The sequence below is a fragment of the Tachypleus tridentatus genome, chromosome 10 (genome assembly GCF_004210375.1).
Source record: "Tachypleus tridentatus isolate NWPU-2018 chromosome 10, ASM421037v1, whole genome shotgun sequence".
In the NCBI taxonomy this organism is placed as follows: Eukaryota; Metazoa; Arthropoda; class Merostomata; order Xiphosura; family Limulidae; genus Tachypleus; species Tachypleus tridentatus.
This window is the reverse complement of record NC_134834.1, coordinates 42,024,454-42,050,102: the sequence shown is the minus strand read 5'-3', so window position 1 is coordinate 42,050,102 and position 25,649 is coordinate 42,024,454. Positions and strand designations below refer to the sequence as shown.

General features: G+C 33.4%; 1 protein-coding gene across 1 annotated transcript in view; it reads right to left on the bottom strand.

The window, feature by feature from the left end:
- Positions 1-4,761: 4,761 nt before the first annotated feature.
- LOC143228341 (putative E3 ubiquitin-protein ligase HECTD2) overlaps positions 4,762-25,649 on the bottom strand; it is a 62,556-nt gene continuing 41,668 nt past the window's right edge. Inside the window, exons 10-16 of the mRNA XM_076459611.1 lie at positions 18,054-18,215; positions 17,175-17,249; positions 13,796-13,883; positions 13,422-13,528; positions 9,324-9,439; positions 7,977-8,120; positions 4,762-6,113 (exon numbers count right to left, since the gene is read on the bottom strand). Of these exons, the coding sequence (XP_076315726.1) occupies positions 5,993-6,113; positions 7,977-8,120; positions 9,324-9,439; positions 13,422-13,528; positions 13,796-13,883; positions 17,175-17,249; positions 18,054-18,215 (813 nt within the window). The 3' untranslated portion in view covers positions 4,762-5,992. The remainder of the gene's footprint in view (positions 6,114-7,976; positions 8,121-9,323; positions 9,440-13,421; positions 13,529-13,795; positions 13,884-17,174; positions 17,250-18,053; positions 18,216-25,649) is intronic.

The following is a 25,649-nucleotide window of genomic DNA, read 5'->3' as shown; positions in this document are numbered from 1 at the left end:
TAGAATTGTTTTTGCTTTAATAGTAAAATTTAATGAATGAAAACAGTATATTAATAATTAAGATTCAAAAACAAAATGACTACAGTAAGTACAACAGAAATTGTCCAAAACAGCGGTTAGCTAGAAGAAATTACAGTAGGAGTTTTTTCTCCTTGTATATAGCAGTGTGGTCTGATTTCGCCAGTAGGTTAGGTTTTGTTTGTTTTTGAATTTCGCGCAAAGTTACTAGAGGACTATCTGCGCTAGCCGCCCCTAATTTAGCAGTTTAAGACCAGAGGGAAGGCAGCTAGTCATCACCACCTACCGCGAAACTCTTGGGCTACTCTTTTACCAAAAAATAGTGGGATTGACCTCGACTCACAATCAGAGACTTGCGGGTTGTAATTCCCGTTGTTGTATATGTTCGCCATTTTACCTTTGTGATCGTATAATGTGACATTAAATTCCATTGTTCGTTGTAAAAAAAAAAAAAAAGTAATTCAAGCGTTGAAGGGGATGGTGTTGACTAGCTAGCTACCCTTTCTTTAGTATTTTGGTGCTAAATTAGAGACGGCTACCTGGAGAGGAGATGAGTACCGCTAGGTAAATCTGACGGAGTAAAATGATGCATCAACATCAAAGGCACCCTAAAGGTTATAAGTGGCCTCGGAACTTAAAAGAACCAATACAAATTTTTAAGTTGTTTTAGCGTTATTGTCCCTCCAATTTTTGAAATATTTCCTAATTTTTCGTTAATTCAGGCAAACTATTAATAGAAATATTTTATGTGTCACTACTGTAAGGGCGAGGAATTGCATTGTTGATTGACATGTTCTTTAGTTAAGATCCACTTGCATATTTTTGAAAGGTAAAGTCAGAATGATCGCGTAAATGTTTCTTAGTTCCTCAGTGTGTGTGAAACTGTTTTGATACTGGTTCCTGTCAATAATTGTGTATAAATTGAATACATATAAAATTATATATGTATTTAACCCAACTTATAAGAAAGAAATGTTTAGCCCGTCTTAAAAATATCAGTTGACAACAGTTCATTAAGAAAGACTGTAACTTTTCATCGTGAATGATAGCTATTCATAAGATGGTTACATGCAAATAAACTGTACTGTATATTTTACTACGATTCTCTCTAATCATTGTATTTAAAAAGCAACAGCGCATCAAAAAATTAAGTAAACATCGCCAGGGCAAAGTATGCAAATAATTAGCTGTTGAAAGTTTCATCAGTAGGGTTGTTCACAAAACATGTTGACCCGATTACATAAACCTAAAAGTAATACGAGGTCATTCAGAACTTGGATAATAGTTCCAAAATACAGCATCGACATGCTCCAACTTCCACTCCTCTGTTACAATCTAGCTGATAATATTTTCTCGTGTACAACGTTGTGAACAATTTTGTGTAATATCAGAAGAACTTACTACACCTCTATCACACGATCACTCAAAGAATAAAGTACATTATTAGTAACTTGTAAACAGCGGTAAGGAGTATTTAACAGTGAATAATGTTAACAACTGGTACGAAGAGAAGCTACAAGAGCGTTTTAAAATAAAATGTTAATTTCAAATATGCCTGGGAAAAATTAATATTGTTACATTCATATGTAATGCTTAAATGTGACTTCAATTAAAGTAAATTCGTTTCCTACAAACAGTTTTAGTTCCGCAGATGCTAAGTAAAAGTCAACAGAAAAAATAGGTCTTGAAATTATACCTAGTTTCTATGACGGAGAGACAGACAGTGATACTGAATAATTTTTGTTTCAAACTCCAACAAAAGAACATCACAAGTTTTAAATCCAAAAATCAAAAAGGTAGACTATCTAAATCTGAATTTCAAGTTGCTAGACCCTCCCTTCATTCGTGGCACAATGTAGTATATAAATTAGTTAGTTATCACCATTAGATTCCATCTAGGAACATGGGGCCGCAATCGCTTGCGGATTCTTCAACAAGTATTTAAGTGAGTAGGTTGTTAGCCCACTGCACCGAGCCGTCCCTAATTTAGCAGTGTTAGACCAGAGGGAAGGCGGCTAGTCATCACCACCCACCGCCAACTCTTGGGCTACTCTTTAACCAACGAATAGTGGTATTGACCGTAACATTATAACGCCCCCACGGCTTGGAGGGCGAGCATGTTTGGCGCGAACCCGCAACCCTCGGATTACGAGTCGCACGCCTTACGCGCTTGGCCATGCCAGGCCAGTATATAAATTATAAGTCCGAATTTGAAGAAGTTAGATCATATCCATCTCTGACACAGCACGCTATACAAATTCTGAACCAAAATTAGAGGTAGCTAAATCCCATACATCCTGGACACATCATGTTACACAAATTCTAAATCTGAATTCAAATTATAACTAATCTCCCTGAACAGCGCACTACATAAGTTTTAAATCACAATTTGAAGTAGTTAGGCCTTCTTTCCCTGCTACAACATATTAAGTTTTAAATGCATGTTAGATATACACGACGGTTTCATTCATATTTAGTACCAGGATTATGATTTGTATAGTTATAAATCGCGAGTGTAAAATTTAGCATTTTCAGAATAATAAATTATCTCAGGTTTGTTTATATAACCTTCCACAAGTTATAGCTTATTAGACTGGGATTATTACATTGTTGCTTTATATAAATAGAATCTTCTATGTTTTCTTGTTGCTTTGATTTCAAATAAAATATTCAGCTACTATACCTCTAATAACTATACAAGTTCTATATCAGAATTTTAGGAAGCTTGACCCATACATCTTGATACAACACGAAATCTAACAGTATCCTTAAAAAGATATCACGATACAGCCCCCGTGTTTCTTATTCTTAATGTTATTTAAAGCAGTAGTTGTATCAGATTTTGTTACATAACTAGGTATGAGTAGTACATTGTGTGTATGTTATTTTTATGTCTTCATTGCAGATACCAGGTCACAAGCAATTACAAGTAGTTGTAAATGAGGTTTAGACATAATAATTTGCCTCCCTGTAAAGAGGACATTTTACATTAATGTCTGGTTATTTTGTAGAACTGTCTAATGATGTATAATTAAACTATCTTACTATCAAAAATATTGTGCAGAAAGTAACAAATAACTCTGGATGTTTTCTAGGTTTTGGGGCCAAACCACTAGTTAGATTACGTTGGCTAAATTATCTTTATTAAAAATATATTATAGTCTTGCTTTAACTCAAATTTTCACAGGCCTATAAATTTTACACTCCATTGATGATCGAGATAAAATATCGTATTCAGAAGTTTATTTTAAACCTATTACTTATGGTGGTGTCAGTAGTAGTTTTATAATTTGAAATGGCTATAGAATCTTCAAACTCTTGAGTTCCAGCATATATACATTATGATTTCATAATTTAAGAAATATTGTTTAGTTTGAACACACAAGACTGTTTAGTTTAAGTTATTGGTTTGAATTAATCACGAAGCCACACAATGGCTTATCTTTGCTCTGGCCACCATGGGTATCGAAACCCGGTTTTTAGGATTGTAAGATCCGCAGACATACCGCTGAGCTACTGGGAGGCGTTTAGGTTAAGTTATTATTTAGTGATTTATATTATCTAATGATTATTTAATTTTCATTAGAAAAGTGCTAAAAATTGATTATTTTAAGCGATAGTTGTGACAGATTTCGTTACATAACTAGGTACATGTAATACGTTGCGTGTGCAGTTTGATTGTTGTACTAGGTTTTCGGAATATCATTGACGTTATTTAACTGGAAGGTTTCAAGTCTTCTCGTTGTGGGTAATATTATTGCTACTAAAGAGCTAGGGATTTCTAGATTATTCTGTCTCGTGTTATAAATACGTGCAGGTTCAAGAAAGCAAGCTAAATAAGAGATAATTAATTAGATCAAAACTACGTTGATTAGCAGTCTAGCCGCAAAGAAGCAATATGTGAGGTAAAATAAAAGTTAATTAATGAAAAAAAAAACGTCAAGTTAGCTGGCGTAGAGTGATTAACCTTAACAGGTTGTTTCTATAGTGTATTTTAGAGCTATGTTTAACAACAGATAGAAAAAATTGTCTTATCAGATGTGTTCTGAATTAATTGAACCAGCCTGTGTAGACTCTTGACGAAAAAAAAAGAAGCTACAGCTATTTTAAATTTCTAACTACAACAGTCAAAACCAACAAAAAAGTGGAGTCAGAAAAAGCTAAGTTAGTGAAAGTGAAGTTAAACTGCGTGATTGTTAGTTTAGTCGAAACGGGCGATATTTTAAAGTGAGTTTTACAGAGATAATTTGTCTTGTCAAATTATGTTCTGAAGTATTTGAACCCTTCTGTTTGGGCTTTGATGAAACGGATACAGTTATTTAAAGTTCTGGATGTAACTATGGTAACCCATGAGGTTAAGTCAGAGCATTTATCGCAAACTGTATAATAAGAAACAGAGTAGAGAAAAATAATTCTAGTCTACTGGATTCTAAAGTAATTGAATCGGCCTGTGAGGACTTTTAACAATAAAAGAGAATACTTTTGAGTTTTAGACACAACGAGAATAACCAACAGTGTAAGGAGTTTTTGTACATACATTTGACTTGGTTTTAATATATGATTTTTAAAGAAGTGGTTTGTCTGCTGTCCCTTTGTTGTTGACATTTATTGCCTATTGTAAAATAATTCCAGCTCAGAAACACGAAACCTTGATATTGAGTATTAGTTCTCTGTTATATCTTAGTTTAATTTCGCTGCTAAATGTTTAAATTTATGAATAGTGAAACACAAAAAGGACAAATGTTTATTCTTCAAATATTTTGCCCCTTTATTTTCAAGAAAATAACATTTTCACAAAAAGAGACTTTTTAACCAATTCTGTCTTTAAATAAAAAATGCATTTGTTATAACATTTCTTATAATTTTATCTCCCAATATAAAGTTATTTAATAGGCATGTAGTGGCCTTAGATGTCAAATCACTTAACTTAGGGTAAGAAGTTTCATTATATTCTTCATTTAGAACTCCAATGCTGTCTTTTATTATTACAGATATTACATTAAATAAACGTTTTATCATATACGTTAGTTATATTCTTGTAGTCCATGAGACTGGTATTTTAACTATAGGCTATGGATCTGAAAAAAGGGAAATATAAAATCATCAGTGACAATCATTTAGTGCTTTACTAGCTAAATGATTTTCTTATTGTTTATTCACTCCAAAATATCTCTAAATTGCCAGACTTGTCTAAAATGAATAGATTATGTTAATTTCAAAAAATAAAATATGTTGTGAAAAGCCCGAATTTTTATATTTTTGTGCAAATTAATTACCTTCTGAAGATTTGTAATTAATTTTTAATATTTTTTGTTCAAACTACAGACGAGAATGTAAATATCTAGTTAAAACAACGCTCAAAATTCACAAGGACATATATATTTCAAACTCTCACACTGATCATGTTGTAAAGTTGGAAAACCTCAAGACTAAAATAGGTATTTCATGTTCGGTTTTGTTATTACTCTGCTCTTATATATTTTAACTCTAAATAATTATATAAAAAAAAAAAACCAACCTTTAAATAATTATATATGAACCTACAAATTCTCCTTAGGTTTTCAGTTTGTAAATGCATTATAATTTGAAATTCATCTAATTATCACATTTTAAAAATCTAAATATAAGATTTATCAGCTCTGTCAATAAAGACAAATAACAACATTTGAAAATTAACAAATTTCAGGTTCATATTGGCTAATACAATAAATAGTTTCATCTTTCAGCATTAAAATCAATCCATCTTATGCAACTTTAAGTCGGTCACACGACTCGTGATGCTTTTTACAAAAGTATACAGTGATAATTAACAAGTTCCAGAGATTCATTTCACGTTGAAGAAAATGTTAAGGTAGTTAGTAATATAATGTGTTTAAGAACGTGAGTTAGGTTGTAGAGATGAGTCAGATTGAAATATCATGTGAAACATTTGGAAAAGCTTAGGTCTAGAGCGTAAAGAAAATGAGCTTGTTTGTCACTCTAGTCCAAATCCCTCAGCGTTAGAGATTGCTATGGTAAGTTTCTCTTTCAGAATATCCTTACTTTTATAACGAGGTAAAACCAGTTGATTGAAACAGGTGTGAGAAATTGGGAGCCTGCAATAAAACCAAATGTTTCAGCACGAGGTTAAAAACATACAAAAAATTGAATTATTAATGAAGAAAATAATATCTTACAAGAAAAAAATGGAGACTCTAGATATCTTGTTTAAGATTATACATAACAGAATGTATATGTCTCCACAACCTTCCATTCTCATTTATGAGAATGAAACAATTTTTTCCTAATAATTACTTTAAAATGTTATGATATGCAGATATGCGGCTCAACAAAAAGCCCATAAGATATGTAATCAGTAATATTTGGGAATGAAACAATGTCCAGTCTTAAAGTGTGATTTTGTTTAAGTTTATAATAAATAAAAATAATGGCGTGTGACATCAGAACAAAACCTGATAGTCACTTTATCTCCATAGACTGCAATATGCATACTTCATTTTTTTTCTGACATATGGCATAGGTTGTAGGAGAGCTGAAAATGTTTATTTAATTAAATAGAAAATTTAATTACCTTAACTATAGACCTTTTTCTGCAAACTTCGACAATGCCACACAATTATGTAAATAAATAATGACATTTAAAGTGCTTGTATATTTATTTATAGAAATAAAAATATATCAGTATAAGTTCTTGTGGGCAGACAATTCTGACACAACATTGATTTTTCACAAAGTGCTCTTTAACTAGAAGTTAGTGACAATTTTAAATAAATTTTGTTCTGTAAACAAGAGTTCACAGAGTAGATATTTTCGTTGATTTTATTCACAATTTAAAATATTGTATTTTTCTATTTCTTTTTAAACTTGGCTGAGTCACTGCTGTCGCTCTTGATGCTTCAAAAGTGAACACTGACAATCAGATTATCATTTTTAATCTGTGTTCCGTGCTATAATCTTTACCTATGTACATGCTTTTGTCTTACCACATTTTTGCCTGTGTTCCATCTCTTATATTAATCCCTAAACCGTTCTCTCATTGTAATTTGTGTTACAATTTCATCTTAGCCAGTGTGCTATGCCTCTATTTTAGACTTTGTTCCGTCTCCCTTCTCAACTCGTGTTCCAATTTTCATCTTAACTTATGGTCTCCTCTTAATCTGTATGCTGTGCCACCATCTTAACTTTAGTTTCAACTCCCGTCTCAAATTGTGTTTCAGCTCTCTCTTTAACTTGTTGTCTGTGTTCCCGTCTTAATTTATGTTCCAACCCCCATCTCAACCTGTATTCTAACCCCTACCTTAGCCTATGGTCTGTGCTTCTATCTTAACATGCATTACAATTCCCATCCTAACCTTGTTTCAACTCCTTTCTTAGCCTGTCCGTCTCTCATCTTAACCTGTACACGTGCTCCTTCCTGTCTTAGTTTGTCTGTCTTCCATCTTAAACTATGTTTTGTTTTTCATCCTAACTCGTGTTCAAAATCCCAGTATTAACCAATGTTTATCCGTGTTACATGATCCTTTTCAGACATATGGCATTTCAATAACAAAAACGTTTAAAATGTCGAACTCCTATCAAGAACCTAAAAGAGTTTCAGTCTGTCTTTCTTACACGCAGATAATGCTAATTAACTCTCACTTAGTATCTTTTAAATTAGTAATTCGTTGTCATGAAGAAAATACAATTTCTTGCACCCCTCTGTGGCCAAGCTGTAAAATCGGTGGTCTAATAACTCAAAAAATCGAATTTCGATACCTTTGTTGAGAAAGTACAAACAGCCCCTCTGTAGTTTGTTTGTTTTTCCTTAACAACAAACAAATAAAAACAATTAGTATTGAAAGACTAAAGAGCCAATACTTTGACATGTTTAAATTTATAACCAAGTTTGTTGTGTCTTTAATCTGGTTTTTAACAAACGTTAAGATATTAATAAAATTAAACTAATATACACAACTTACATTTCAGTATTGTGGTTTAGGGCCGATATCTTGAATGACATTTCTCCCATTCCACCTACAGGCACGCGGTCGCTTCCTGTTGTGAAACGTAGAAACTGTTTTTGAAGGTCTTGATTGTAATCTTTCACAACTTCCCAGAATTCCCTAAATAGAACACAACAGAGAACTTCAGGAAACTGTGGAACCGCTTTCTTTACCTTTATTTTTTTGTAATATAATCATCTATATTATAAGTGAACTACTAATGTTATGACTACTGTTGCAGTTCCAAACAACATTGCAATGTTAGTAACATTGCATTAAAAATACTTTCAAAGTCAATAAAATTTAAGTTACCAAAAACTGTTTTGGACAGACAAAAATTTGTATCAACATTATATTTTTTATAAGAATCATCCATTGTCCCCTAATTTATAATAAATTAACTGCTACATTAATGAACAATATATTAAGATATAGACTATTGTTAACAGTATTTTACATCATTTATTAAAGTCTTGGCCAAAATGTCTACATATAATGCAAAAAATAAGATCATTATTATTGAGATGAAATACAAATGCTGTTAAACTGAGAAATGCATGTTATATTAAACATCTACTTATATTATTTTTATAATGAGACATATCCTATGGACGCCATGAACGATTTATTAGAACAGCAAATAATTTTATCAGACACATGTAGAAAGATATGTAATTCAACATTTCACCTATGATAAGAAAACATATTACCCAAACATATCTAACGACAAACTATAACATGAAATTATTATAAATATTGTCTGTAACCTTATACCAGTTCATTTTTAACATTCAGTACGTGATTGGTCCTCCTCGTACTCTAATAATCTCCGCCAAGGTCACATGATATGCTGACGATGAGATTATTTATGTAGTCCACCGTGATTTCATCTCTATTTGTTACTAGAGGACGCTGCAACTCAGCTACAGTAGTTTATTTAGGGTCGTGGTTAGCAATTTTGTTTTGGTTCAGTAGTTTTCAGTGTCTGCTGGTAGACTTTTCTAGAACAACATTTAATGTAGTCCGATGACGATTCAGGATTCTGGATACAGTATACTGGTGGGTACCTTACTGTTCTGGCAGCCTTTTATACAAAACAGGCGTTATGTATGTTTTGACGAACAAATGCTCAAAATAAGTTATACAGACCAGAAAAACAATTTGTACATGTCTGTTCGATGACATTCTACTTTCAAGAACTGTTACTACTTGGGAATTTACTCTATAACTACTCCATGTATGTAAATAATAACATTAGTATGCAAACATTTTGGCCAAGACTGTAACTACTTTAAACACTAGCATCCAATCAAGTTAAAATACTTTATGATCGGTTCATCTTCTTGGAAGCCATCATATTCGGTAACTTTTCGTAGTTCTTCCATGTCTAGAGTTGGAGACCCACATACAAGCATTTCCACTTCTTCTGGCCTGAGCATCTGAAAGCAAAACAAAACATGTTTACACTGTTACCGTAACAAAAAACATTCTTTCTGGGAAAGTTGCTGATCTATAAATATGGAGATGAAAGAGTTCGTTAACATGGAAACATAATTTCTTGATTAATTTTGAAGTTGTCTTTTTTTCAGACTTTTCACTAGTGAAAAAAGGAACAATAAATTACGAAGGTTTCTTGCTTTGCGCTAAAAACAACAGGCTTCTTACTTTTCAAAAAGTATTTGTGAACTTGGATCATTGATAACTTACTGACCAGTTTAAACAAGAATGAAACATTACTAATGGTAAAATTGTGGTAGTTTTCCGGTAGGACAGTTTATAGACTCACAATGCTATAATCGGAGTTTCGATTTATCTCAATGTGGCTTTTCTCTAAAAGCAAATAAGGTTGTGTAATCAGTTATCAATCGTTATTATGGTTAATACCCTGTATGATTACCACAAAATAATTACAGATTAGTAACTATTTTCTATTATTACGTACTGATTACTTTTTAGTTTATAATCTACATTCTGGCTGCTAACCTGGGAAGTCCTAAAATTGACTGTTTGAGGGTAATATTGGCCTGTATTCGATCTTATAGAAAGGTTAGTGTCTCTTATGGCTACCAGTAGACGGGAGTAAAGTCATTGTAATTATGGACAAAAAGAGATGCACCATCAAGTTATACATTCGAGTTAAGGACTTCAAGCTTATGAGGTTGATCTAATCCAATCGCTAACACAAAAAAAATAATCAAACAATTGACGGTACATAGCAGTACTACCAAACAAATCTCTAAAATAGCAGAACTCATATCTTTTTAAATCAAACATGAAGATAAATATCATCACACACATAACGCACACAGACGCATAATTTAGATAAGATACGTTAAGGTAATACCAAACATCATAAGCCACACAAACAAACAACATTCAAATACACAGTTCACAGAGTAAATTCGAAAAAAAACTTCTATTGCCTAAATACAGAATCATGTTTTCAAAACTGCAGAAGATTTATAATGAAGAAAATGCTAAGAATATATAATTGTTTTTGTTTGAATTTCGCGCAAAGCTACACGAGGGCTATCTGCGCTAGTAATCCCTAATTTAGCAGTGTAAGACATGAGAGAAGACAACTAACCAACATTATCCACTACCATCTCTTGAGCTACTCTTTTGCCAATGAATAGGGTGGATAATAAATGTCCTGAAGACGTAATTAACAAGAAAATAAAGAAATCGTACGATCTGATATTACTTGTTTGTTTGTTTTTGTTTGTTTTGGAATTTCGCACAAAGCTACTCGAGGGCTATCTGTGCTAGCCGTCCCTAATTTAGCAGTGTAAGACTAGAGGGAAGGCAGCTAGTCATCACCACCCACCGCCAACTCTTGGGCTACTCTTTTACCAACGAATAGTGGGATTGACCGTTACATTATACGCCCCCACGGCTGGGAGGGCGAGCATGTTTAGCGCGACGCGGGCGCGAACCCGCGACCCACGGATTACGAGTCGCACGCCTTACGCGCTTGGCCATGCCAGGCCCTGATATTACTTATCCCACCAAACAAAAAAAAAACAAAGTAATGAATACTAACCTCACAGCAGAAAAATAAAAGGTAAAAAAAAAACCTTCTATATCCTCCTAAAAATAACACGTCCAGCCGACTTAGCAAAGAAAACAGCAAAACTTTCATACTGCCAGTAAAAATATTAAAATAACTAGTTGATTCCAATTCTATTGGAGATACCACAGGATATCAAACGTTGATAGAATCCTAACCACTACCATCATTACTCAGGTCTTCCATGAATACTACGACAAATTAACAGCCAAAACACACAATAAAACTAATTTGTAATTAGTATCCAATACAAATAATTAGATTTAGATGATCGTATAAGATTACTACTAACTATGACAAAGTTTGTCGAATTTTATACAAATCTACTAGAGGGCTCTCTGCACCAGCCGTCCCTAATTTAGAAGTGATAGACTAGAAGAAAAGTAACTCGTTACTGTAGGTTTGAAACGCACTATGTCTTCCATGCCCAATGTTCCACAGAAATGCCTAGCACTTTAGTTTTTAGTATAAATACCTATCTATCTATTTCTTTCTTTCTCTCTCTCTCTCTATAATATATATATATATTTATATATTTATTTTTGTGAAATATGAGAAAAATAAATATGTAATACTTAAAAACAACCATTACATTTAGTTTGGAAATTATTCTTCGTGAGATATAACAGTGCTTAGGATGGGATTTGGGAAACGGTAGTTGTCTGTTACCAAAGGCCAGGTTACTAGATCGCGTTACTATAAGAGGTGTGAATTCATATTATTAGGTCATTAACTCCAAAGGACGCGTTGCTAGGGGCGATATCGTACACTTACGTCATCAGCGTTTTTATTAATATTTGAGTAATGAAAGATGTTCGGCACTAGAGAGCGCGTTGATATAAGGATTACGTTAGATGATTTCATCCTTATAGTTTGTCACTTATATTTGAGCGAGACATGCATTTCACTGTACACATATTCAAAATATTAGAATATAATTTTACTGTATAATGAATAAAGGATTGAAACATATTACATATTTTACATTTTCAAATTGGCTTTACTTTCAATTACATAAAACCCCAACATGTTTTAAGCAGATATCATTTATTTATATTAGTTACATCACAGACTTTCTGTAGGAATTTTCACAAATTTTAATCTCAATACTGTTTCTTATTGGCTTGGAATTTTACCCACAATGGTGATTAAACGTAATTGCATATAGACGTTCTTTCCATTTCTATCTGAGGGTCATTAACTTTGAACGTAAATGACAGAAGCGTTCTTAAACAGTGTGAAGACTTCAAACTGGATATTTAGTCTGGTTCATCACGGCCTTGTACTCAATTTTTTATGTCACTGAATGTAAGTCAATAAACATAGTTTATTGATTCTTTCACTTTATGTAATGACACAAAATCCTAAAAGTGTACTTATGATCAGGTTTCACAGGGCATGTTCAATATGTACATTTCAGTTAGCACACAATTATTGTATAGTTTCTATACAATTAGACTCCATGAACTGATAATTCGTGTTTCTAACAAATACAAGTAAGTCTCAATATAGATTTGCTATCATCAATGTAGGAAGTAAAATCATAAACTTTAAATAAGACTGTTTACACAAACTGAGACATTTATTCACAAAACTTCAAGTATTGGACAGGGGATCTTGATCTTAAATCAACTGTTCAGATTTATAGCTAATCATTTACAGTAAACTTGTAAGAAATATCAGACAATAGACCAATATTGATATTCATTGTAAATATTAGAAGTGAGAAACCTTTTCATCAGTAGAATGACATATGTAATCATTGCCTTATCTTTCTCAGGTTATGATGGTTTAAGGACGTTTTCAGTTGTTAAAACAAAGCCATTTTCTTCAGATTAGAACACCATTTACCTCTGTAAGCCATATGTTGGTAATATTTTTTTCAGTCTCGTTAATTTTGTGATTTAATTAACATATATTAATCATATCTGTTTAATTAAAACATGTTCGGATTTTGTACAAGTGAAAGAATAAACAATAACTAATATGTTTGAATCATTTATTCATTATAGAGCAAAATTATAATTTAGTATTTTGAGTTTTTGTATGGAAAAATATCTGTCTTACTTAAATATCAGAATACAGAAGTGGAGACTATAATTATAATGAGATTAATAAACAATGCTGATAACTTAATAATGTGACGTCTCTCCTCTCTCCAAGAAACGCACCTCTAGCAACAAGACCTCTGGTAACAGAACAATTTCTATGTCCTTCTTAACTATTCACTATGGTTGGGTACAATCTAAGTCCATTTCATGTTTCCAGTAGTAGCTGATTCTCATTACAAATTGCCATGAACTAGCTTCAGACCAACATAACTTGAAATAAAAAAAAATCATTTTACTTACAATGAGGGCATTCGATGCACATACGCTATGAAAACCAAGGTAGAAAGCTTTGAATGGCTTGTAGATGGCTTTATTCAGAATCAAGTCTTTGTAAAGTTGAACGTATTCTAGAAGATGACGTCAATTAATTTATTAACTAGTTGTGTCTTAGATATTTGAAGATATATATATTACAACTATTCGCATACAAAACTATAATTATATACTCGTACACTTCGTAAAATAATCTAACATGGACAATTGATATTTCGTTAAACTTTGTAGTAATCTTGTCTAAAGTTAATAATAAAGTCACGTATAACTTTAATTCATTCAACTTTAAAATAAAAAGATAGAAAATTAACACTAACAATCTCAGAAGCTGCAGAACATACCTTCTCTATTTTCATTGGTAACAGGAATATTTTCTCCGTCCGGTTTGAGTACGTGTGTTTTAACCTCTCCAAATTCCTCCACAGATACCTAGCATATGAAACCAGAAGGTCATCAAACATCTTTAGAAACTTATTGTGAAAATACTAGAGGTGAAACAACTGAAATAAAGTAAAACATACTGCTTCGGACAAAGTTGTTTCCTCCGAGATGCCAGGCTTTAATTGGAATTTCTTGCAGTTTGATGAATTACTTAGATAAAAAAAATTGTCAAAAATGTATAAACACTATAAAAATTAATTTTAACACAGTGTAAGCTAAGAAAAACAAAGCTTACCATAAATACTAAACGTTACAAAAACTAGTTTCAACACAGTGTAAGCTAAGAAAAATAAAGTTTACCATGAATATCAAACGTTATAAAAATTAGTTTCAACACAGTGTAAGCTAAGAAAAACACCAAGCGTAGCAAGAATAATATTTTCTTACTATATATCTCAAGAAAAACATTTATACTTTTAATACTGAAAAATGAATGTTTCAAGTGTTTTGTAATTAGACTGAAATGACAGACACAATAGCACATATAAAAGCTGCACAAAAAACAACTAAATTAATGATTCCTTCCTAGATTGGTTTATTTAAAGAAAAGACACTATCTAAAACTTTGTAAACATAGACTTCTGACTGTAGTTATTATCATTACTGAGCATAAAGTATTCCCAGAGAACATAGGGGGAAATCACACAGGGTGTATTAAGTATTACTTAATCTACCACCACATGAAGTCTATTAAGTATTATCTAATCTGCCACTATAAAGGATGTATTAAGGATTATTTACCCTGCTATCACACAGGGTGTATTAATCATTACTTAAACTGCCACCACATGAAGTCTATTCAGTAGTGTCTAATATGCCACTACAAAGGGTATATTAAGTATTATTTAACTCGTTACCACAGAGAGTGCGTTTTCCTTTATTCGCCCAGTATTTTCAAGAGCTAGGGAAGAATAAACTTACGTGAAACTATTAGTAATCACGCTAGTCTAGGACGAAAACGACTGTTTGTCTTGCAAAACTGTGCAAGGAATTACGTGTGATGATTATTGGAAGAAAGTTTAAAAAAGAGAGAGAGAAGAAAATATGTTATAGGTTAAACGACTAAAGACAAAAGAGATGTTAATAAAATACATATTATATTATATTAAATTTTCAGTTTATATATACTGTTGTAGGTACAACGTTTCGGGCAGTGCCCTTTCCGCTTATCTCTAGCTGGACAGTTGCACCTCAAAAAATATATTCGTATATACAGTATAACATATCTTTTTCAACCGATGTTCAGGTGTCACCTTTATTTTACACGATTTTATGTTGAAGGAGATTTTATTGCTTGGGTCTGTTGCCGAGATCGCATTCGTGATTGATGAGATTATGGGTAAAGTGAGGTTATCTATTATATGCTCGTGATGCTACTAAACTCCCTTTATGTATATCAATCATTTCATTATACCATCATTCCCAATTTACTCTTGAAGAAGAAAGGTCCACCTTTTGAAAGAACTTGTGTCATAGGGTCCTTATTCATTTCAATATATATACGTATACATTAGTTTTTTATAACCTAAAAACAAGACTAAACAAAAAATAAATGAAAAATAATAAACAAAAAACTGCACTTATTAAATAGATCCAAGGGTACAAGCTATAATGTTGGATATGAAATGAACCCTAGGTTTTGGAGGCTACTGCGAATGTAGAACCCATATTGCTGTGGGGATACACCATCTATCAGTCTTAACCTCCATTTGCCAGTCTCACATAAAGAAATAAAATAAAGGATTAGCAATAGATATAGAAATAGAAATTAGGAGAGTGAGATGTGGGTGCTAAAGCCCACAACGTCTCACGTCTATATCACACTTTAGTGCCTTCAGACAGTTGTGGGAAGGTGACTGCTCTCCAAAATAAACAAGAGTTAATTTCAAAATAAAAATAAGAATAAGAAAAATAATGTGCTACCGTTTGGGGATAAGTAAGTTAAAAACTTACGTTTTGAAGTTAACATTATAGACTCCATTATGGTAGAAAGGTGCTAATTGGTAGCCCAGTAAATGAACTATACTTGTATGAAGAGTTCCATACAGTTATATAAATAAACCAGTAAAACACCCAACCACCACCCATTTATTAAGTCTGCTGTAACTATCATGCTCTAAACAAGCCTTTATATGCAGCAAGGTGTACACCCACATAAAGTAGTGCCAAGTTGTTTAATGACCTTATTCAAAACTAAAAATAGTTAATAGAAATTTTTAGTAATTTTTTTCTAATTTTTTATTTCTTTATATTTATTACAGAATAGTTTAATAATTTTTATTTAGAATTTCTTTATTAAGTCCATTAACTATTAATTTTGTATCAGTATTTCAACATTACTGATAAAACTGTATTTTAATACAAATTTTACAACACCTGTATAATTGCAAAGTTATAATGTTTATAACAAAAGGGTATGGTACATTACTATTAAAAAAGAGTAAACCATAAATTGGAAAGGCAAAATATTTTCTTTTATCAAAAATATTTACATTGATAATACTTATCAATTATTTTAATTTATAAATCTAAATAATGTGTATCTGTATTAGATATTGAAGTATTTCAGTTTCTAATTCTGCAGGATTAAGAGTGTTAATAACATTATTTATTTCTTATTTTTATTTTTCAATTATTTTTTTCTCTTTCTTTACTTTGGAGAGCAGTCACCTTCTCAGAACTGTCTGCAGGCAGTGAACGGTGATACAGATGCGAGACGTTGTGGGCATGAGCACCCACATCTCGCTCTCCTAATTTCTCTTTCTCTTTCTATTACTAATTCTTTATTTTATTTCTGTATGTGAGACTGCCGAATAGAGGTTAAGATTGATAGACGGTGTATTCCCATTTCTAAAGTCACCTCCAAAACCTAGGGTACATTTTATATCCCACATTATAACTTGTACCTTGGGATCTTTTCAATTAGTGCAGCATTTTTGTTTATTTTTTTTTTCATTTATTTTATTTCGACTTGTTTTTAGGTTATAACAAACTGATATAATTAGCCAGAGGTTTGGATTTGCTGTTTCTAACGCAGTCTTTCCTTTTCACTTTGTTTACTTAACTTTATCAGTATTAATTTTCTCTAATATATATATCTGTAATTAACACTTACTGTCTTTTGTGGATTAGCCTACAACATACTCGTCTGTTTCCCTGGTCAACTAAACTGTGTAATATTTCGTGTTGAATATGATATACGTGTGACTAGATAAACCGGTGTTCAGTATCAGTATCAGCTTTGCTTTGCTTTCGCTACAATCAACAAACTTCTCTAACCTGAAAGTTCATACAGAAATCCTCTTCCACGTTTCCCTCATAAGCGAGTAGTTCCTTCAGCCCAATTGCTACGTCCTGGAGAAACAGAATACTTGTATGTAATACTCATTCTTTTACAACTGGCAAACAAAAACCTTCAAAATAGCAACTTCAGGTTTGAAAGTATTTTTAGTAATTAAAATCGCCAGGTGTCGCATTTAATTTGCTTACTTAATTTACAAATTTTTTGAGTATTGCCAAAACCAAGATTAATAATTTATACATTATTTTTAAGTCTTGACAAAACATAAATTTTTTCCGGTATGTTTTTACTGTAGTATATGCGCAATATTTTTTAGTACTGGGGTAAAACTGACATTATCAGTATTTGTCTTCATTTCTCGAAATTGTTATTTCGTATGCTGACTGAAAATTCTGTGTCCCTCTGGTAACAATCACAACGTCTGAGAGCCTGATCTAAGTAAGGCTTAGTAATTTGGTTGTCAAACTGCATATAGGAAGGTCCAAGGTTTGAATCGCAATATGTTGCTGACACAAACCGCACTTCCAGCTGTCAGAGTATTATAACTATAATTCAGTTAAGGATTAGCCATCTAGACACTATGTTCTACTGATTAGTTGCCATTTCGCTGATCTGCTTTGTAATTTAAAGAGGGCCATGTCTGAGCTTTGGGATTTTTGTCCTGATTGTTTTATTGGCTGTGGTTGAAAAATAGCAAATAACAAAAAAATATATACTCTAAATGTCCTGCTCGAAATTTATCAAAAATTCTCAATTGAAGTTTACATTGTACAATATTTATACACATTATAAAGTAGCATCATTAGTAATGAGATTGAATGAAGCTGCGTTAACTACAAAAATAATTCTGCACTCACCGGCATGACTTCAGCAAAGTCATCCATAGAGAAGTTACATAATCCCACTTCGGCATGATTTAAGTCCTTCGGTACCACGGGGGGACTTAGCAATTTTTTATAACAAGCTGTTGGAAAGTGCAAATCTAGAATGGTAGAGTTATAAACTGCTAGGCCCATGAGCTGGTGTAGTTAGTCAAGGAGTATGGAAAGTTATAGAACGTTAGATGCAAGTACCTTAAATTTAATGGTGTAAATAGGATTTTCCTACAATAAAAAGTAACTAAAATATGTTACGTTTATTGGAATAGATTTCATACAAATTATGTTCATTCCAAACCAATATGATATATTTTATATAGCTTATTAACAATAGTTAACAATCCATCAAAGTTCAGTTTATTTATCTCATGTTATAATTTCGATAGATTCAGGAAATATAATTAATGGATGTGAAACAATATTACAGTAACAATTAAAATCAGTATTGCTATATATCAGATGAAATGCTGCACAGTCAATGAAAGATATACTTGACATACATGTGACCAATGAACAAATGTCAGTTATGTGTTGACCAAATTTATTTTGTAATATACATTAAAATCCGCTTTGTTTATAAATAACAGTTAAATCAGTATACATTCAATTTGAATTCAACATTCATGCACTTATGGTGTCTTATAGTATTTACTATAGCCAGTGAATATGGTTGTGAATATGTTTACGAACTAAATGAAACAAGTAATCTTTGAGACATATTTAGATACTGACATATGTACTTATATTTACGTATGATATGGTACTACTATCCATCAGCTATGATGATCTACATGAATTAGAAAGAAATGTGTGTCTGGAATTAGATGGAATTTACTTCCTTCTGTGGTCTGTAGCTGTTGAAAAGACTGAGAATTCAGAAGTTCTGAACATTGAAAGTTGTTTTCATATCGTTTATACTCATTAATACGATTTTCTACATATGATTAAGTACAACATTATCTCATTTACTTTTCTCTTTTACAGACACTCAGTGATGAAGACATATGGACTTCCCGAGGGGTCAAACATTTGTCTTACAAGTAAGGAGAGGTAAGTTTATTTATTAATATGATATTCTGTCTTTTACAGGTATCTCTTTAGATGTCTCCACAAAAAAGATGGCATTTTACTGTTAGGGAATCAGATCTTAAAAAAAGCTAAAATGTATAATATAACTGCTAAAATGTATAACATGTCATTTAATCCTAAATCATATGGACATTAGGAGCACACTTATTAAGAATATTCAGAACATATTGGATGAGGCAAAAAATCATCTAAGTAACAGAGATATAGTTGAGGAATGTGTTTATTCAAATCATCTGAATAAACCAATAAGTACATGCTTACTAGATACGGAAAGTAAACAGGTTATACCTTTAGACGAGTCTTTTAAAACTAAAGTTACTACAATGGAAGTACCCATAAGCAGCAGTAAATATAAGTTATAAAATACCAGCCTTAATGGAGATAAAAAACACTCTTTATTTTTATAAATAATAACAATGATCTTTGCTGTGCTAAGGCTATAGAAATATCCCTATCATGACTCAAAAATGATCTAAAATATAGAATACTAAATATCAACAAAGACAGTTACTTACGTGTATGATTAAAGATTCAGATGCTTCATCTAATATTTGAGAAGTATTTTGACAACGTAAATTATAATTTTATTTGTATGGTGAAATGAGCTGCAGAGGATGTCACTCATATGTTTTATGTAACCATTTATATTTTCTCCAGGATAAAAAAAATTCAAAGAAACATTGAATAAATATCTATTTTTTTGAGTGTGAGACTGATCAAGAAATCGAAATTTATTATGTATACTGCTGTGAGATCCATGATTTTAACAGTAAGGAAACAGTTTTCAAAGGTTACAATTCATATGATGAATTTTGTAAATTCTTATTTTCCAAAGAGCATAAGAACTATACAGCTACAGTTCATAAAATGAAAGGTTTTTGTGAGTACTTTAGTTTTAAATGATATTGTTTATCAAAGAATAAATCCTGACATTATTGTAAATGATGATAAAATTATGGTTATGACTGTCAAAAGTTTGGAAATTAGAATAAACAATAGTTATAAATTCATACCCATGACATTGTCATTTTTAAAAAAAGAACCCTTCGATTTAGAAGAACTACAGAAAGGATATTATTCGCATCTTTTCAACATAAAATCAAATCAAGAATATTGAGAATACGTAATGAATGCCATATTATACTCTCTGAACATCTTGTCAGTACCTTTAAGACAAAAGTTCGTGGATTGGCATTGTCAACGACAAGAGGAAGAGATCTTTGACTTTCAGGAAGAGATGTACAAGTAAGAAAAGTAACTATTATTGTTGACGCTCATTAAAATTTTTGCTGTTTGTACAAAATTCTGTTGAAAATTATATTTATTATTGTTTTTTTTCTTTAGGTATTACAGACCAGATGTAAACATACTATGGTGTTTTTGTCTTCAATTCAAGGAAAAAATTTTAGCAACCTACGGCACTAGGTATAAGAAACTGCTTCTGTATGCACGCTGTATACTGAAGCAAAGTTATACCTCCATGATCAATAGCTCTTGTACCTAACCACAGATACTTTACGATCAACAACTCATTGTTCAGATTGAATACAAAAACCTAAGGGGGTCAAGATTAAACACGCATTTAATGGTGATAAAAACAATCCTAATTTATAAAGTAGACATTCAGAAAGGAATAAAAACATAATCTATGAATTTTACGAGCGTTACTACCAATAATGTAATACATGTTAATAATTTCATACTCAGATGTAATTTTAATAGACCCATGTGGTTTGTTAGAAAGTTTACATTAGAAAAACAACAACTCAAAGCTCAAGGTACAAGGTCGTAACAATATGGGAACGTGATTATAAGAAAATGAAATCTGACGATTGAGGCTTGATGGATTTTCTTAGGGATCACACAGTAGTGTTCCTGAAAACTTCGTATGATTTTATGTTGAATTTCAACCTCTATATATAAAAGTGATGCAAATTATTCCCAACGTTCAATCTGTCAAAGATTTGCTTCAAATATTTCATGATTTTTTATGATCTGATAAACCAAGCCTTTTTATCATTGACGATCTTATGAGTGAAAGTGGAAAAAATAAACTGAAATCACCATTTTAATTTATCAGTGTTTTATATTGTACATAATTTATTTCATTAGGGTAGAGAAATATAGAGTATTATTTTAAATTTTCCATACATTATATTGTTCAAAAATGTCACATACAACTTCTAAGTTGAACGTACTAGTACAGCTTGTTTGTTTGTTTTTAATTTAGCACAAAACTACACGAGGGCTATTTTCTCTAGCCGTCCCTAATTTAGCAGTGTAAGACTAGAGGGAAGGCACCTACTCATCACCACCCACCGCCAACTCTTGTGGGGTTGACCGTCATAATATAACGCCCCCACGATTGAAAGGGCGAGGATGTTTGGTGTAACGGGGATTCGAACCCATGACCCTCGGATTACGATTCGAGTGCCTTAACCACCTGCCCATGCCGGGTCTCTGGCACAACAGTATGTCTGCGGACTTTCAACTCTAAAAACCGGGTTTCGATACCCGTGTTGAGTAGAGCACAGATAGTCCATTGTGTTGCTTTGTGCTTAATTCATAACAACGACAGCAGTTGGATGTTCCAGTAAGACAAATGTTTCTAGCACGTTTCAAATATTTTGAAGAAGCTTATCATGATGCGACGAGAAAACCATATGGTTATTTACTGATTTGAAACCACAAGTATCTGAATAGTTCTGTCTGAGAATGGAACTTTTTTCTTAAGATAAAGTTATAGGGTATGTACCAAAGTAAATTAATTCTGATGTGTCATTGAATATATATTCATTTATTATCATGACTATGTCCTGTGACAAAAAAAGGATTTTATCTGAAGAACAGACCATATGTAATTAAAGAACTGACGTATATGTGTGTCTTTGTTTAAATAACCACTTTAGAGTGAATGTCTTTCAGATACTGATCATCGTCACTGGGAATGGGTGACTTAATACATTCCTCATATTCCATGAAAAACTGTAACATCAATTTTCCCAACTTGTGGAGTGTTCCTAAACTGGTGAGAGAGAATTTTACCACCCTTGATACAACTGGAAGAGAAAAACGAAGATACTGAAAAGCCTGCTGAAAATTCCTTGTCATAATCTGGAATTGTTTGGGTGCCCCAAAATTAATTCAACTCCCAAATCAACTCTAGCCTGTCCATTTCATATTAACAATTATTATCACTGTGGTGTAAAAAAATATATATTTATTAGATTAATAAACAGTTTATATACGTTATACTTACAAACTCTTTTAATTTTTTCATCAATAACTGTTCTGCACACTACCTAAAGCAACACGTAGACAGATTAAAGGAATAATTACCACAGCTAAAAGCGAATTTACCCTGTGTATTTGTGAATGTCCTTTACATATTATAAAGGGTTATGCTTCCATGACAAACACACAAAAGCAGAAACGTAAATAATACAAATCGTTATTGAGAAAATTGACTGTCAAGAAAGTAACAGTTAAACAGAAAAGAAACTTGTTAATGCAGAGAGGAGGGTTTTTATCACTACTTAGAGCAACAATATTTTCATTAAGTGATGGTTTGGCAGGATAGATTATTGGTAAGGCTGTTGGAATATAAAAATATGGCAAAATTAATTATTCTTATTCGTATTATATCCTTTTTATCAACTCAAATAATTAATGTAGATAACGTTGGTGTGTTGGTGCTGGAGCTACCACAGGGTGTAGTGATGTGACTAGTGTGGTAGTAGGCGTAGTGTAGTGCTTCTACATTCTCGCTTTCAGCTGCCTACGCTGGCTAGCCTACAGGTGGAAAGAGGAGCGGACTGTGTAAGTCTCCCTCTGCCAGTACAGAGCCTCTCCTGAACCAGGACTCTTGCAGTGCCTCTCCGTGGCAACACACAGTAACTGAGCACCTCACGACCCCAGGCTAGATTGCAAGGGATCTCGGAGCATCTTGAGCCCCAGAGGTGCGATGTGCATGGCCCATTGGTGTATGGACACGCCCTGACATCCACCATTCATGTGGGTTAAATAGTTCTGCTGCCTTGCAGATTAGAATTTTTATCCAAAGGCTAACGAGATTGGCCCTGAGAGAAAGGAGGAGGAGTGAGTGTCCTCCAGGCTGATGAGAACTCTTTTAGACGATCAACGGCTCAATCTGAGTCCTGGCGAGGACATTCCAGCTACTGATGGTGCTACCAACAGACACAATACGGTAGGTGGTAATCACGGGCTTTAAGGGTCTCCATATTGGCGTAAGGATGCCTGCTAGGGGTCGTCTAAGACAGTGGGGGTGCTATTTAGCGCCATTGATCAGTCGCCGCCCGCCTAACCCAGGCAGTCCTTGGGCAACAGGCACTGACCCGTCGCTGTCTACCTGCCTCATTGGGCGTATGGGGCTTAAGGGCAGTACTCCAACAAGTGGACAGTAACATTTCACCCAAAATACAAGATACTCGACAATTAGCGCCAATGAGGGTGCTGGCTAGCGCTAGAGTGTGCGTGCGCCTTGCCAGATGACCTAAAAAAAGAGGCATTGAAAAAGAGCTGGAAAGAGACCACTCATTGGAAAGTGTGAAAGAAACATTTCATGGTTGCATACTGTATCATCAGTGCAATAAGAGGAAGCAAACTTATCATGAAGAAAGTAATTGGGGCATTCGACCTGATACTTCTCCAGGATACCAAACTTCAAGACAATCCTGATTTCGATCTGGAAGGATGGACTAGCCATCGCTAGCAGGATAATAGCACTGTCACAGTGGAACGTCTGGATGACCAAGCATACAACACCCACAACAGAAAAATCTAGTTAGTGAGAGTGTCCGACCTCAGACAACCCAGCCCACTCACCATGGCCAGCCTTTATATGGCCTGTGACAGTGCACCAGTGCTAAAGAGTGGGAATTCCTTCAGGACCTGAGCTTCAATTACACTATGTAAAAAAATTTTTACTTTTTCTTGTTCCTGGGCAGAAAGTGTTATTTCCCAATTGCTTATGCCTAAAGTAAGTGGAAAAGACCTATTTTTTCTTCAAACTTTACTTTTGTGACCTGGGAGCATATAACAAAAACATGATGGGAAACTATAATTGGAGACTGATACGTGAAAGTGATTTACATTACAGCGGCAATTCTCGAAAAAAACTACTCACTTTTGTTCATTTTTGTATAACTTTAGTATAAATACATTAAATCTTGATTCATATATTGTTTTATTCAGACCTTATGTAAATGAAAATGTGCACATTTGCTCGTTTTTACGTAGAAAATAGATTAATTTCTAAATTTCATTATCCAGGTCACAAAAGCAAAGTTTGAAGGGAATAATGGCTATTTTCTGTACTTTTACAACATAAGTGATTACGAAATAACACATACTATCAAGGAACAAAATTTGTGTTACATAATGTTATAGCCCATTTCTCATTGGGCCACACCAGCTGGGATTCCACGGGCTGTAAAAGGAATGGCCCAGGACTGTTTGAGGCCCTTGCGGAGTTAAATCTTTGCATCTTCAACACTAGAAAACCTACAAGGCTTCCAGAGCGATATGGGGACCCTGACACAGTGATTGACCTGGTTCTGATAAATGAAGATGCCAGGGAGTTGGCTGTTTGGAGAAGAAGCTATCAAGTTGGAAGTGATCACTTCTTGTGTAAAGTACGCTTCTTTTACCAGCTCTATCATATCATGTCACTCCTTCAGGGAAGAAGGCCTTGTACAGTCAGAGGGACAACTACTACTATCAAGGACAGGATCAGAAAAGAGAAACCGCCAAGAACCATAATCACACGCAAGAATGCTCCAAACTGGTGGAATGCTCACGTGGATGCAGCCTGGAAAGAAAAGAACAGAAAGGAAAGAGAGTTTGAGCTGTGTAGAGCCACTGCTAACTTAGAAGCCTTCACCAAGCTAAAGATTGAACGTAACCATGCTACCTCAAGATTTAAGAGAACTGCAGTTAGAACCATCACAGCACAATGGGATAGATTATGTGATAAGTCCAACCTCAACATCAGGAAGTTTTGGAAGTTCCATAACAAGCTGAAGACTCGGAGGTCTTCTGAAAGAACCACTTTGTACAGCGACTCTGAAAAAGTACTATTCACTGATGAAATCCAAGAAAAAGCCTTTCTTGATAGATTCATCAATCAAAGTAGTCACTATGGCCAGGATCACAGGACAGTGGTCAAGAATCAAATTGAAAAGATGGTTACGTCGAGTGAGCCCATATAGTGCTTCAATATGGACCAGCAAGAACGTTAAAGGCCTGGCAACAGAGGTGATCCAGAACTGAGCAAAGGCTTATGAACAGAGCTGGAGGTCGGGAGTCATCCCAGAAGTCTTGACAGATGCTTTCATAAATTCTGTGCCAAAGCCAGGAAAAGACCACAAAAGCCTCAAGGGTTATCGTCACGTTGTAGTACAAAACTTTATTGGAAAGATCCCTGAGAGAGTTGTTGCTCGCGACATCACCAAACAGGTTGAGCAT